This window comes from Temnothorax nylanderi, unplaced genomic scaffold (genome assembly GCF_030848795.1).
Source record: "Temnothorax nylanderi isolate EJ_2023f unplaced genomic scaffold, tnyl_v1.0 TNYL_tig0270_pilon, whole genome shotgun sequence".
Classification (NCBI taxonomy): domain Eukaryota; kingdom Metazoa; phylum Arthropoda; class Insecta; order Hymenoptera; family Formicidae; genus Temnothorax; species Temnothorax nylanderi.
The window spans coordinates 18762-31912 of NW_027249332.1; the positions used below are offsets into that span (position 1 = coordinate 18762).

The following is a 13151-nucleotide window of genomic DNA, read 5'->3' on the forward strand; positions in this document are numbered from 1 at the left end:
AGAAAATTTTGGTTTTTTGCTTTCAGATAACTCAGCTCGTTGCTACATTGCACACCGATAACCGTTGCGCTACCGACAATGTACCACAAAGTTGTACGCCCAACACGATAAAAATTAATAAAATAAAAAAAATCTTTTTCTTCTTTAAGAATGCCTGATGTTTATATCACAAAAAAATTAATCCAATATCACTTACAGTTTTCTTTTAAAAAATTCCAAAAAATCATTATTTCTCGCCCGGCTACACTAGAATCCCCTCTTAAAAAGCTCCATGGACAAAACTTAGTAACGAGTCCCCTGAATCCTAGAGCTATCTATAGTTCGCTATTATGACCATATTATGACCATGTACCATTGGTCTCGACCGATTTCTCTGCGTCCAGACCTTCTCGCGGTGACAGCGATAACGGATTGTACAAAAGACATTGAAATAATATATCTAGAATGTATTTGGTACAGTTCATTAACCCGGCTAACAAGGAAAGGTACGGAAGTATTCTCCTACGATTTTGATAAGCTTTTAAAATGTCGTTTTCTAGACAAAAATATAAAAGACACGTATTTTTTATACGTGCCCGTTCTCTTTTTGCACATTTGACCTCAATTTTTTTAGATCAAGACCAAATATAACAGAAAAATTTCACTGACAGATTTGAATTTCAGCGGCTAAAAATCAGAAAACGATTCGAGAAACCCAATCCGCATCTGATATATCGACCAGTATTATGTATCCCAGTAAGCAAGTAACATCAATTAACTTTTCAACTATATTGCATTAACGCGTTGCTGCAATGTAGTTGAAATGTTTCTTGCTTGCTGGGATAGTTTTGATAAGCTGTTTAGTTTCAGCAAAATATAAAAATTTACAACACACAAACTTCACAGAAAATTATTTAAAAACTGTGGCTATAAAAAAAGTATCACAAAAGATCAAATTTCAAACGAATTCTTGAAAGAGACATGCGGTTGCGGAAAAAACTAAGAATTTACTGACGATGTTATTAATGTAACTTTTGCAATATTAAAAAAAGAAAATTATTGCCCAAAAAAGTCAAATTATGAAAAAAAAGAAACGGAAAGAAATGTTCGAAAATAACAAACTTATAAATAAATACGACTACTTTGTTTTTATTAGGCATTAACTTCTTTTACAATCTTGTGCACCGGATAATTAAAAAAAAATTATTAATTTTTATATTTCAAAATAGTAAACATAAACTTCATTTTATCAGTATAAATCGTCGTATGTATAGACGGACACATGCGGATATCTTTCCTTCCATTGATTAACTAATTGATCATTTATATTACAGAACTTGAGATAAAACTCCTGCAGTTTAGGACATTGTTTCAAAATAATGGAACAATTATCAGGTTTATAAGGTTGATAAACACGCTCAAGATATAACTTTTTCAAGTGCCTGCACTGCGCTAATAATTCCAACCGGTGATCAGTGAGGACACCAAGGAACAAATAAATTTCTTGCAAGTGTTGATAAGAAGAAAGTAATCTTAATATGCTGTCAGTAATTGGGCATTCGTCTCTGTAACAAAAATCATATAATTAGTACAGTATTTTAATTGCAAAGAAAAAATTCATGTAACTTTTTCAAGATGCTCGCAAGAGAAGCAAACAAATTTCAATAAAAAATACAATAATGTGTATTTTAAAAGAAAATGTAGCACACACACTTACAGATGAAAATACACTTTTTGTAAATTCTCACAGTTAGCGAGAGCATTAATACCCTGAGATGTAAGACCACGTGCGTTCGGTAAATATATTACTTCCAAGTCACGACACGAATTTGCCAACTCTATTAGAACTGCCTCATTTATAAAGTGTCCCAATTGTAACTTACGCATCCGTTGATTATTTTGCAGTATTTTGCAAAGACATTCAGTTGTTATACATGTACCACAAAAGTTTATATGTTCCAAATTATTTAGCCCCTCGAGATACGAAAATCCTTTGTCGTCTATGCCAGAACAACGAATTAGATCCAATTCTAAGAAAAATTTGTATTAGTTGTTATGCAATTTACCCATAATCTTGACAATTATACACTATTATGCATATACCTTTCAAATTTTTGCATGTCTCTGAAATTTCAAGTAGGACAGGATTTAAATCCATGCGGCAGTTACTTAATCTTAAATGTGTTAAACGCCTGCCGCAATTATTAAGAAAATTTACGAAATCATCAACATCAAAGTTGCTTCCTGTAAGATCTAATTGTTGCAAATATTTACATCTAGATGTAAAATAACAAAATATATCGCACATATATTTGTCAGATTTGATCCATCGCATGTTCAAACGTGTATAGAGTAGAGGATCTCGTGTTAAAATATCAAAGCGCCCATTATTTACTTCATTCATGCGGCATAATGTTACCAAATCTAAGTATTTAAATATTTTTAGTAGTATTTCATTCTGTAAAGATAAAATATAATTAATATAATACAAAATAAATACTTTAATACTCAAAATACGAAATAAATATTGCGATGAGAAATAGACTTCTTAGAATATTTTACAGGAAGCGCAGATAAACTCCAACGTGATGGCTCCTTATAACTTTTCGATAGAATACGACGCGAGTATCTCTGTCCAAGAGGTTGCACATATCCAGGGATTACCTCATGAGATGCCTTTTTGCACTTTTTGTGCTTCAAATTGCTTTTATAATTAATCCTTCTTATTTCGCTGCAAATATCATCGGAACAAATTGATTTTCATTATTAACAGAAAAAAAGGATTTAAATATTACCTAATGTACAATAGTATATATATAATACCTTTTATAAATAACACAATATTCAGGAAAGTTTCGTTGCAGATGAACTATATCCAAGTGCGCACTTTTTGAATCTGCTGTTAAATTGTGAACATCGTCGTGGTGTGGAGAGTACATGCTGTTAATTCTTTTTAACAGATTACTTAAACTCTCGTTAGGATTTCTAGGAAGGATCAAATCTGATGTACCGATAAGCATCGCGGCATCCAGTCTTGTATAAGATTTACGTGAGCTATCCTTGAACACTAGTCTGAGCATTTTTGTTTTGAAGTCGCACGGATGCGCTAACTGTGGAGAAAATAATCTTGATTTTGAGAGTACAATCTCAGACGATTCATCCCACAACTGAATCCAGTGATTATTGGAATCTTGAGCCGAAATTTGAATTACGCCTCCAGGACGAAATGTTTCGTAAATAGAGACTCTGACTGGATATACAGCTTCATGAAACTCGATATCTTAAAAATATAAAATATAATTATACTCTCTACTCAACAAAACCGTATCTTCTTTAACAATATCTTATTTATCGATTCGAATATTACATACCAATATAATTATTTTCGCTTGTCATATGGTCCCGCGTATACCATGGAGTATTATAAATAAACGATCTTATTAAATCTTTGCTTTGCCACGGAGATATTGAAATATCGAAACCATCCTTTCTCGACTATATTAGAAAATCGAAATGTGTCAAATAGAAAATCTTGTAACATAAATTTATAGATAGCGATTACTTTGTTCAGGACAATAACAGATAATACCAGGAAATACACATACTCTGACATGTTTTTCTCCAAAAGAACATGGTAAATGAAACTTTTCGCCATAATTTACAGCATAATAGGGTGGTGGTCCAATTATGTCAGAGCCAGTATAGAATATGCTAAAATCCTGATGGTTTCTTCTCGTGGTAACATATATTTTTTTCTTCACAAATTGATAGACAAAGTCAACACTATCCTTTTCTCCTACGGAAACTCTGCCGATGTAAGGATATCGACTACAACTCTCGCAATTTAAAGATTTATTGTGGGTTGTCATATTGTCTCTCTAAAAAAATACAAAGAATATGGAGAATAATAATCCTTTCTTTTTTAACTTCTTGCTTCCATTCGCATTGCTAGTACTGACATTATTACATAGTCTGCATGTGTGTGTCGAATATCATTATTAAATAATTAATTATTTTAAAGAAAATAACAGTTATTTTTAAATTTTGGTAATGGAGAAAAATGTTCTTTTATAAATCTGAAATATCGGGAGCTCTGTGTTCTTCTACTGCCACGTGGCACACACGTGCACGAGCACAAAAGAAAGAACAAAAAAATTACACAATTTAGATTGTTCACATTCGTCAGACTTACGCTTAATTTCTAAATGACTATAAAGTTCCATTCTACAATAGTCGTAAGAGTAGATGTAAGACGCGTAAGCAGAGTAAGCTATTGACCAATAAGATTTTTACAATCCAAGAATAATCGATTGTAGTTAGTCAACTTTTACTGCTTACGTCTTACCGCATACTCTTACAGAGAATGGGTTTAAGATTTTCCGAAATGTATTTTTTATCTTGCTCAATGTATCTCTTTTATCTTATTTTCCGATACACCTTATAACATGTTCCACCACGTGGTAGTGTGTATCATACGGTAGAAGAACATACGCCATACTCACGTTCACGTGCACCAAAGAAAAAATATTGCAAAATTTAAATTGCTTACGTTCGCTACACGTACGTTTACGCTTTTATGGATCGATTTCACAGTCTCCGATTAACATGATCCTCCGATTAAACTCACTCTTCGGCTCTTTCTAATAAGGGGGACAGAAAGAGATGAAGGGTAAGTTTAATCGGAGGATCATATTATTAATCGGAGACTGTGAAATCGGCTCTAAATGACTAAAATTTTTCAAAATGTATTTTTTTATTTATTTATTGTATCTTTTATCTCATTTTTTGATCTAGGTTATAGCGATCTAACAATAAGTTACACAACAGATCACACAGTGAATAAAAGAATTAATTATCTACCGGAAATTTAACTCGGAACTGAATAAAAAAATTAATCAGAAAACCTAATTTCTATCGATTTTCATACTACTTACTGTTTATCGGCGAGGAAATTTTGATTTTTTCCGTATAAAATGAAAAAATCATGAAAGAGAAGAAAAATGTTGGAACACGTGGTGAGCACATACTATTGCATACTACTTCTGTTTGTAGGTCCACACAGTGCTGTTATTTCGTGGACGCTGGGAGCTGGGACCCCCCACCATCCGACACGGACGCGCGCACACAGCAGCGAACAGCCGCGTGGCGTAAAGGTCTATCCAGACAAACTTGCATAGGTGCATAACCATATGCATAACCCATACAGCACAAAATGTTTTCAAAAAATATTTCTAAATATTTCTATAAAAATATTGCGAGAAACATTTTAAAATGGTTTTAGGAATATTTTAAAATGGTTTAAAAACCTTTTGTGGTAACATTTTTAAGAATATTTTGAGAATCTTTTAAAAATATTTTTAAAAACGTTTTTTTTTATCACCCAGATAAAATTTTCTTAAATATTTGAAATGTATTTTTAAAATATTAATTAGAATCTACATATTTATTGTATCATAATCTTGTTTCAAAATATTTATAAAATATTTTTATTTTTTATTGGTTTTATAATCTTTTTTCAAATATTTTCAAAAATATTTTTGAAATATGAAATATTCTTAATTAAATATGTATGTCGCTTATGTCAAAATAAAGAGATAAAGCTGAAATTTACAGAGATTGTGCACTTATATATCCCAAAAACCTGTGTTAAATTTGCGATCGATTGTCCGACCCGTTTCTGAGATATTTACTTTAAAAGTTACAGAAATTGTGTATATATATATATATATATATATATATATATATATATATATATATACATATATATATATATATATATATATATATATATATACTTCCCATGTAAATATCCCAAGTAGCACACATGGTCTTATTGACGTCAATTTAAGGTCATATTTCGTCCACGACGTCATATGTCCTTTATATGACGTGTATTTGGCGTCCTATTGTGGATATGAAAGTATGACGTCATGAAAAGGACATGAATTAGACGTCATTTTAAGACCAAATTTGGTACACGACAATTTTATTTTCATTTTTGCTTCCTCATAAAGGAAGCTTTGTTTTCGTAAATTTCGTATATGAACCTTTGATTGCGTATAAAGTTGGGTCTAGTCAACCAAATTTAAATAAATTATATATGAAACAGGGGTAGAAAAAAACCAAAGAAAAGATTGTTTTTTGAGTTTTTAATGCCAATATGTTCAGAGTGTTGTAAAACGTCAAAATATCGCTTTAAAAAAAATGTCCGTATGTGTGTGTGTGTGTGTATGTGCACATTTGATGTGTGGTTGCTCTAACTTTCGCAAATATTGAGATATCGGGCTGTTTTTTTTTTTACTCGATAGAGTATCATTCAAGGAAGGTTGGTATTGAATTTGGCGATAATCGGTAAAAAGGTTCTTTTTTAAAAAAATTTTGAATTTTTTTAGAAATACCCGTGGTTGCTCTAACTTTTGTAAATTTTGAAATATTGGACTATTTCTAATTTTATTATATTCTTCAGTCTTTTCTACCCCTATTTCATATATAATTCTTTAAAATTTGATTCATCAGTTTTCGTGTTAAACACATTTAAAATTTCGGAGAATTTGTACATACATAGAAACTTTATAAAGCTGGGTCTAATCAATAAAATTTTAAATAATTATATATAAAATAGGGGTATAAAGTTGCTAAGAATATAATAAAACTATAAATAGTCCGATATTTCAAAATTTGCCACACATATTTCACATATAAAAAAATTATAGACCTTTGATTGTGTATAAAAATGGATCTAATCACAAAGCTTCCTTTATGAGGAAGCCAAAACAAATAAATACTAATAATTATACATTGAATAAAATTCAAGCTTCCTCATATGAGGAAGCAATGTGCAAGTTTCTACTTGCACACTTTTTTATTTGAGTTTTTCTTAATTAAAACAGACCCATACAGCATAGAAGCTTGCAAGACATTGCAGGAACGTTACAAGTTGCAATGTAATGTTGTAAAGACAATTGCAACATTTCGTTGAAATATTAGAACAACATTGCAGAAATATTATAAGAATAATTGAAAATATAGTACTATAACTTACTCCGTGAACATATATGCACACACATACATAAAGAATAGATTTTTTTTAGATTTATGTTTCTTTAAATTTAATTCCTAATTATTTTTCAACTTTGATTCAATTCATTAAATAAATTCTTTATTTTGTCAGGTAGCGTCTTTAGGCGTTATCATGCATGTTGTTAACGTTATTATATTAATATTATATTATGTTAAATATACGAATTTCATATTAATAATTATTGTACATTAATTGTAATTGCGTTATTATTTTTAATATTTACCGGTTATTATCATTACACGATTTTTGAACACTATAAAGAAATGTTATATAGAAGTATAAGCAACAAGGAAGCGTCAGAATCAAAGGATCACCACTAGTCCGTTCGAGTTCTCGTCCAGACGCGAGCGAGTGCGCACGTGGATAGAGAGTATTAGATAATAAAAGAGGTTTGAAAAGAGCGAAGCAATATTCAATATTCATAATTACTGAATACTGCAAGAAGAAGGAAAATTAACGTTGAGGGAAGAGGACGTGGTGAAAATAGACAAAGAAAACACCAGAAATGGTCAAAGAGAGGAAACTAACCTCCATAATGCAAAGGGCATAACGAGCGAGCAGCATAGTGATTCAATAAAATATACAAGAGTGCTGGACGGAGCGATAAAAAGGAAGTACAGCGACACAAGGGAAACAGCAGAGGGCAACACAACCAAGAAAATGGCATATAAATTAGATATCAAAAACAGATTCTCATTGCTTGCTGAGAGGGATGAAGGCAGGGGCTCCAATCGTCTGTGATAATAAGCTGAAGCAAAATTGTGGGTAATTGTGCGCGCCATCTACCACTTAGGGAGGAACTAAACTCGTATATATATGTCATATTAAACCTATATATAGCTCATTCTCTATATGTTTCAATAGACCTGTTCTTTTCAGCTGAACTGCTGCACTAGTTCAGAGTTTATCTTTTTTACCCCACATTGGAAGGAAAAAGATAAACTTTGAACTAATGCAGCAGTTCAGCTGAAAAGAACAGGCCTATATATTATTATGTTCTACTATATTATTTATGTATTGATGATTTTCGGAGAGATTAAATCTAAATAGTATGTATAACTTAAAGGAAGATAATAAATTAAAAATATTATAAAACAGATAGCATAATTTATAGTTAATAATATATTTATTATATATATTAATTATGTGTCAAAATACAATAAAACATTGAACTTACGCGTAAATAAACATAATATATGCCTTATATAATATTCTACATTTCTCATTTTTTAGTAACACAATAAGAAAATAAACAATTGTAAAATAAAAGTAATTCAATTATATATTATAATTCGGTATGTTACTCATCATGCTTTTTAGAGATTATTTTACTATGTTTCTTGAAATAATTATATGCTAGAGAATGTAGTTCACTTGCTTGTGCCGTTGGAGTCTCTGTTCCATTTAAAATGTTATTCATTATTTTAATATTTTTTCGGATATGTACTATTATATATTTATTCATCACATATTCCTCAATATGCTTTTGTTCGCAACATATATCAGAATTAATACTTATGATTAGTTCCTTAATATTTGTTTTTATATATTTGGTTAGCTTAGTAATGTAACAATATTTATTAAAAAAATAATTTGTTATGGCAATTATTTTTTTTATATATTCTATTACAGCCTCTTGGTTGCTTATTAATAAGGCACAACAAATATCACAAAATCTTACTGCAGACAAGATATTCTCAACAATATTTTTAAAATTTTCTGTTATATTATTGAGTAATTCTTCCATTACATTTTGTGGAATATAAATATTGTTATTAATCTCGTCCAACTCGTTATAAAGAGGTATCGTTAAAAAATGTATTAAGTTTTCCATGTTAGTATTTTCACAATTACTGCCAGATGATGTATATTGCGTGCAAGAATTTATTAATAAAGTTCTGTAATAAGTAGAAAAATTAGAGCAAGTTGGAATAATATTTCTTCCTCCATGTTGTCTAATTTGGCAGAAAAAATTCTCTAAAGGATCTTGATTAAATTCACGTGTGGCAAAACTATTGAAACCTAATTCTCTTAAATAACTTCTTAATAACTTAAACCCACGTAAAGTATGTTGGAAATTGTTTAGGACATCGGGTCTTTCTTTATCATGTTTTTTTGTTTTTATAAAAGACATGTTTTGTAAAAATCTTATTCCAGCATTCCATATATCTTCTTGTGTGCAATTATCAGCTGCAGTAGAAGTCATAGTCTCCTCATTTATACTTCGATCACGCATTCTAATGCCTCCATTAAGGCTATCAAAAAGATCATTAAAAAATTTTAAAAAATAAGCTGTATCTGTACCATCACGAGGCATTTTCCATGTCTTACATCTACTTTCTAATTCTTGCTCACTATATAACAACATTACTTTAAAATATGTGTTTGAGAAAACTTGTGTGCAGTAAAGTACTCTCATTTTTCTTATTTTTTCTGGTATGACATGAGAATCCTTAATTTTGTCTAAGAATCCATCAAGTCCTCTGCTCTTATCAATAAAATAAGTTTGTATCACGTTTGACCATTTAGCAACTTTTGTAACATTATCCTCTAACATATATTTACAGTCTTTCGTTAACAAATTATTGCGAATGCATTTCATTAAATGCGGGGGATCATATAATGGTATTACTTTAATGCCTTTTATATTTATTATATTATCATGTTTTTCCATTTCCGTTGGTGCATTTCTTTTACTATCAAAAATCATAGTTTTGATCGCTTTAACGTTTGTACTACCCTGATCACAGACTGAAGCTATTATTTCTAAACCTATTTCATGGCATCGTTTTATTATATCTTTATACATGCACGCAATATCCTGCCATGAAGATGTGCTTTTACAAAATGTATATAGAAGGGGTTGTTTCCATGGTCTTTGTCCATATATACCTTTTAACATCCATACTGTGACATGATCCGCAATATTAATGTTTCGATCAAAACCTGTATCAACAACCCCTTCTATAATATCAGTCGATGCATTATAATATAAGCCTGCGCTTAATTTCATCTCGTCAAATAAGAGTACACAATATTTTTCTCGGTAGTCTTTAAATTTGGAGACTCTTTCTTTTAAATTTTCAAATACACATTCTGATATGCCGCTACTTATAGATACATTTTTGATTACTTTTCTTAACGTTTCGATACTAGGTAAGCAGAAAATATTGACTAGAAATCTATATAATTTTGGACTTCTCTTTGCTAATGTCAGCGCAAAGGCTTTATCTTTAATTGAATAACGCCGATTATACTTATCTGTTTTGAAATTATTAATATTGGATAAAAAGAATGTTTGCATCGGATCTGGCATTTCCTCAATTGTTGTAATAAAATTACTTTTGCCTAACTTCTTCACCTCTTTCAACCGCTGGTATAAGGAAACTCTTCTCTTTCTCTGTTGCCTTGAAATTTTCATTAAGTGTACTATTTGATTGTATACATGTTTGTCGCGCACAGATAACTGTGACTGTCGGGTCACGTGGAAAAGGTGTAATATGGAATCTAGAAATAATTAAGATAAATAAAATTTAGACAAACAATTCAGATAAGACAATATATTTTTTGTATGTAATATGTTATATCTTCAGACATGTCATATGTCATAGCTTCATAATATAAAGAATATGAATTACAACTTCATGATTAAGAATATAAATAATTGAGAATATAAATGATTGAGAACATAACATGATTAAAAATATAAGTCACATCTTCATGATTAGTATAAATCACATCTCCATGGTTGAGAATATAAATCAATTTTATTACGTTTACTACCTTTCTTCTTTTCCTTAGTTGATAATTTGCGTTTCAATTTGCGCTGTGGAACTAATGATGTTGAACAATTTGGTTGTTCGGTGTCTGTGATATTTGAATACTCAATAGACGCTGTATCTAAAAGTAATTCAAAATAGATTATAAATACAGTACATTTATAGAAATATAAATACAAAACAGGTTATAAATAACTACAGTATATACTCAGTTTTAAATAATATATTAAAAAAAAAATATATATATATATATATAGAAAACTTGATATCAAAATGTTTAAATATTAGTCATATTGTACCTGTTTGTTCTATCTGTCCTATCTCATCAGCATCAAACTGTTCATCTGTAACTTGCGAAGTTGTTTGTTTTATTTGTGCTATTTTATTAGGATCAGATTCCAAATTAATAATAACTGACAAATCAGCAGAATAATCTGTAAAAATATGTTCACAGTTTCATAAGATATAAAAAACGCGTTCCTTTCATTATGTAATATTCTATATATTAATTATGTCACCTATTAATGTTTTTGTAACATTTGTTGCTGTAACTGGCAAATCTATATTTTTTCTTTGACTTTCATTAGGATTGTATATTGATGTATCAATGGAATCTGTATATAAAAAAAAATATATATATATATGTATATGTATATAAAATTTATTCAAATAAGTTAATTAAAATATATTTTAATATGTATATACCAGGTAAATTCAGTGTTGGAATGGCCATATTACTAAGCCTTTTGCTAAATTTGAAGCGTTGTTCAAAATGGGCATCACAGACAACTTTTTCTCTCAATTGTTTATGAGATAATTGCAATAAGTTTCTGTTGCCACATGCACTTATCCATTGTCTACATCGTTCTAATAATTTTGGAAAATGGTACTTTTTTTCAATGTTAAAAGTACAACCTTCTACTTCACATTTTTTATATGACGTAGTCATTCCTATCAAAAAAGTAAATAATTATAGAATATAAAAAATATAAAATATAAGTTAAATTAAAGCAATTACTTTGCAATTTTTATTTAATTTCTTTTCAGACTTGTATGAGTAAGGATCTAGAAGAACTTTGGATAGCTGCATATGGGTTATGCAGCTATCAAAATTTATCTGCCCCGGAATTCTGTAACTCCTTAACGACAGTTTCGGTATCGTTGCGCAGGTATTATTAGAAGTACAAATTAGTACGGTCCGTTTTCAAAAAATGGCTCTGGCTGTTATGAATGTTTACAGAATCCCGGGGCTGGGTTGGTCCTTAGATTTATTTGGTAAACGGTATCATTACGTTATCATTGCATACTTTACGCAGGTATAATTATTCTCAACTTACTGTAACCATCACGTGCTGTAACCCAAATCTGCAATATACCACAATATACGACTGATTGCCACCGATACAGCTCTCACCGACACCAACCGACATTCACCGATACAGACACTGCCGAAACAGCTCTCACCGATATGAATTATACATGTATTTGTGGCATCTAGTAACGCCATCTACCACTTAGGAAGGAACTTTTTGAGGATTCGGTCGACCGTATTACGCTTGAAGCCCCTGGATGAAGGACAGGATAGTGAGGATATGGACGCGGACGACAGAGATAGTGTAGAGGACAATGTGCAAGAAGTAAAGACAAGGAAGCCGCCACCGCTAGTTGTACATGGCAGCGTTAAGGATCACAAAGGATTTGTAGAACTAATAAAGCAAAGAGTGGAGAGTAAGTTCTACATGAAATATCGAGAAAACCACGTACAAGTGTTCGTGAGCAACAAAAAAGACTATGACGAACTAAGAAAAGTATGGCAAAGCAGGGAGGTTAAGTTCCACACATACACGGACAAGGACGAGAAAAGGAGAACATTCGTGCTCAAGGGCTTGCATGGACATGCAAAACCAGAAGAAATCAAGGTAAACATAGAAGAGCAAGGCCTAACAGTATACAATATTAGTATAATGAAAGGAACCAAGAAACCAATCTATATGGTTTCATTGGAAACAATAAAGCTGGGTGCGCTCAAACTAAAAGTGCAGTACCTATGTTACACGAAGGTGGACTGGGAGTATTATATTAACAAAAGAAGATTAGCCCAATGTCACAGATGCCAGGAATGGGGACATGCGACAATAAATTGCTATGCGGATCCAGCGTGTCTGAAATGTGCAGGGGATTATTTAACTAAAGACTGTATAAAACCCAAAAGCGAACCGGCAAAGTGCATAAACTGTAACAAAGACCATCCTGCTAATGCAACTATCTGCGAAGCGTACAAGAAGAGGCTAGACTGGATTGAAAAGGAACGG

General features: G+C 31.0%; 2 protein-coding genes across 4 annotated transcripts; both read right to left on the reverse strand.

Moving 5' to 3' along the window:
• Window positions 1-1108: 1108 nt before the first annotated feature.
• On the reverse strand, window positions 1109-5357 carry LOC139780264 (F-box/LRR-repeat protein 4-like). 2 transcript variants are annotated; one of them, XM_071718842.1, is made up of 8 exons: window positions 4914-5357; window positions 3585-3857; window positions 3351-3474; window positions 2803-3259; window positions 2542-2710; window positions 2083-2437; window positions 1697-2009; window positions 1109-1544 (listed from the first exon to the last, which is right to left on the reverse strand). In XM_071718842.1, exons 2-8 carry the CDS (start codon window positions 3846-3848, stop codon window positions 1229-1231), a joined length of 1998 nt encoding a protein of 665 aa, XP_071574943.1. In that variant the 5' UTR covers window positions 3849-3857; window positions 4914-5357; the 3' UTR covers window positions 1109-1228. The 2 variants fall into 2 exon arrangements, with proteins under 2 accessions (XP_071574943.1, XP_071574944.1); XM_071718843.1 differs by having other exon boundaries at window positions 1380-1544; window positions 1863-2009.
• A 2691-nt stretch (window positions 5358-8048) lies between these two features.
• LOC139780287 (uncharacterized) lies at window positions 8049-12317 on the reverse strand. 2 transcript variants are annotated; one of them, XM_071718878.1, is made up of 6 exons: window positions 12177-12317; window positions 11545-11790; window positions 11358-11453; window positions 11139-11273; window positions 10844-10960; window positions 8049-10567 (listed from the first exon to the last, which is right to left on the reverse strand). In XM_071718878.1, exons 2-6 carry the CDS (start codon window positions 11786-11788, stop codon window positions 8361-8363), a joined length of 2799 nt encoding a protein of 932 aa, XP_071574979.1. In that variant the 5' UTR covers window positions 11789-11790; window positions 12177-12317; the 3' UTR covers window positions 8049-8360. The 2 variants fall into 2 exon arrangements, with proteins under 2 accessions (XP_071574979.1, XP_071574980.1); XM_071718879.1 differs by lacking the exon at window positions 8049-10567 and having other exon boundaries at window positions 10606-10960.
• Between the last annotated feature and the right edge of the window lie 834 nt (window positions 12318-13151).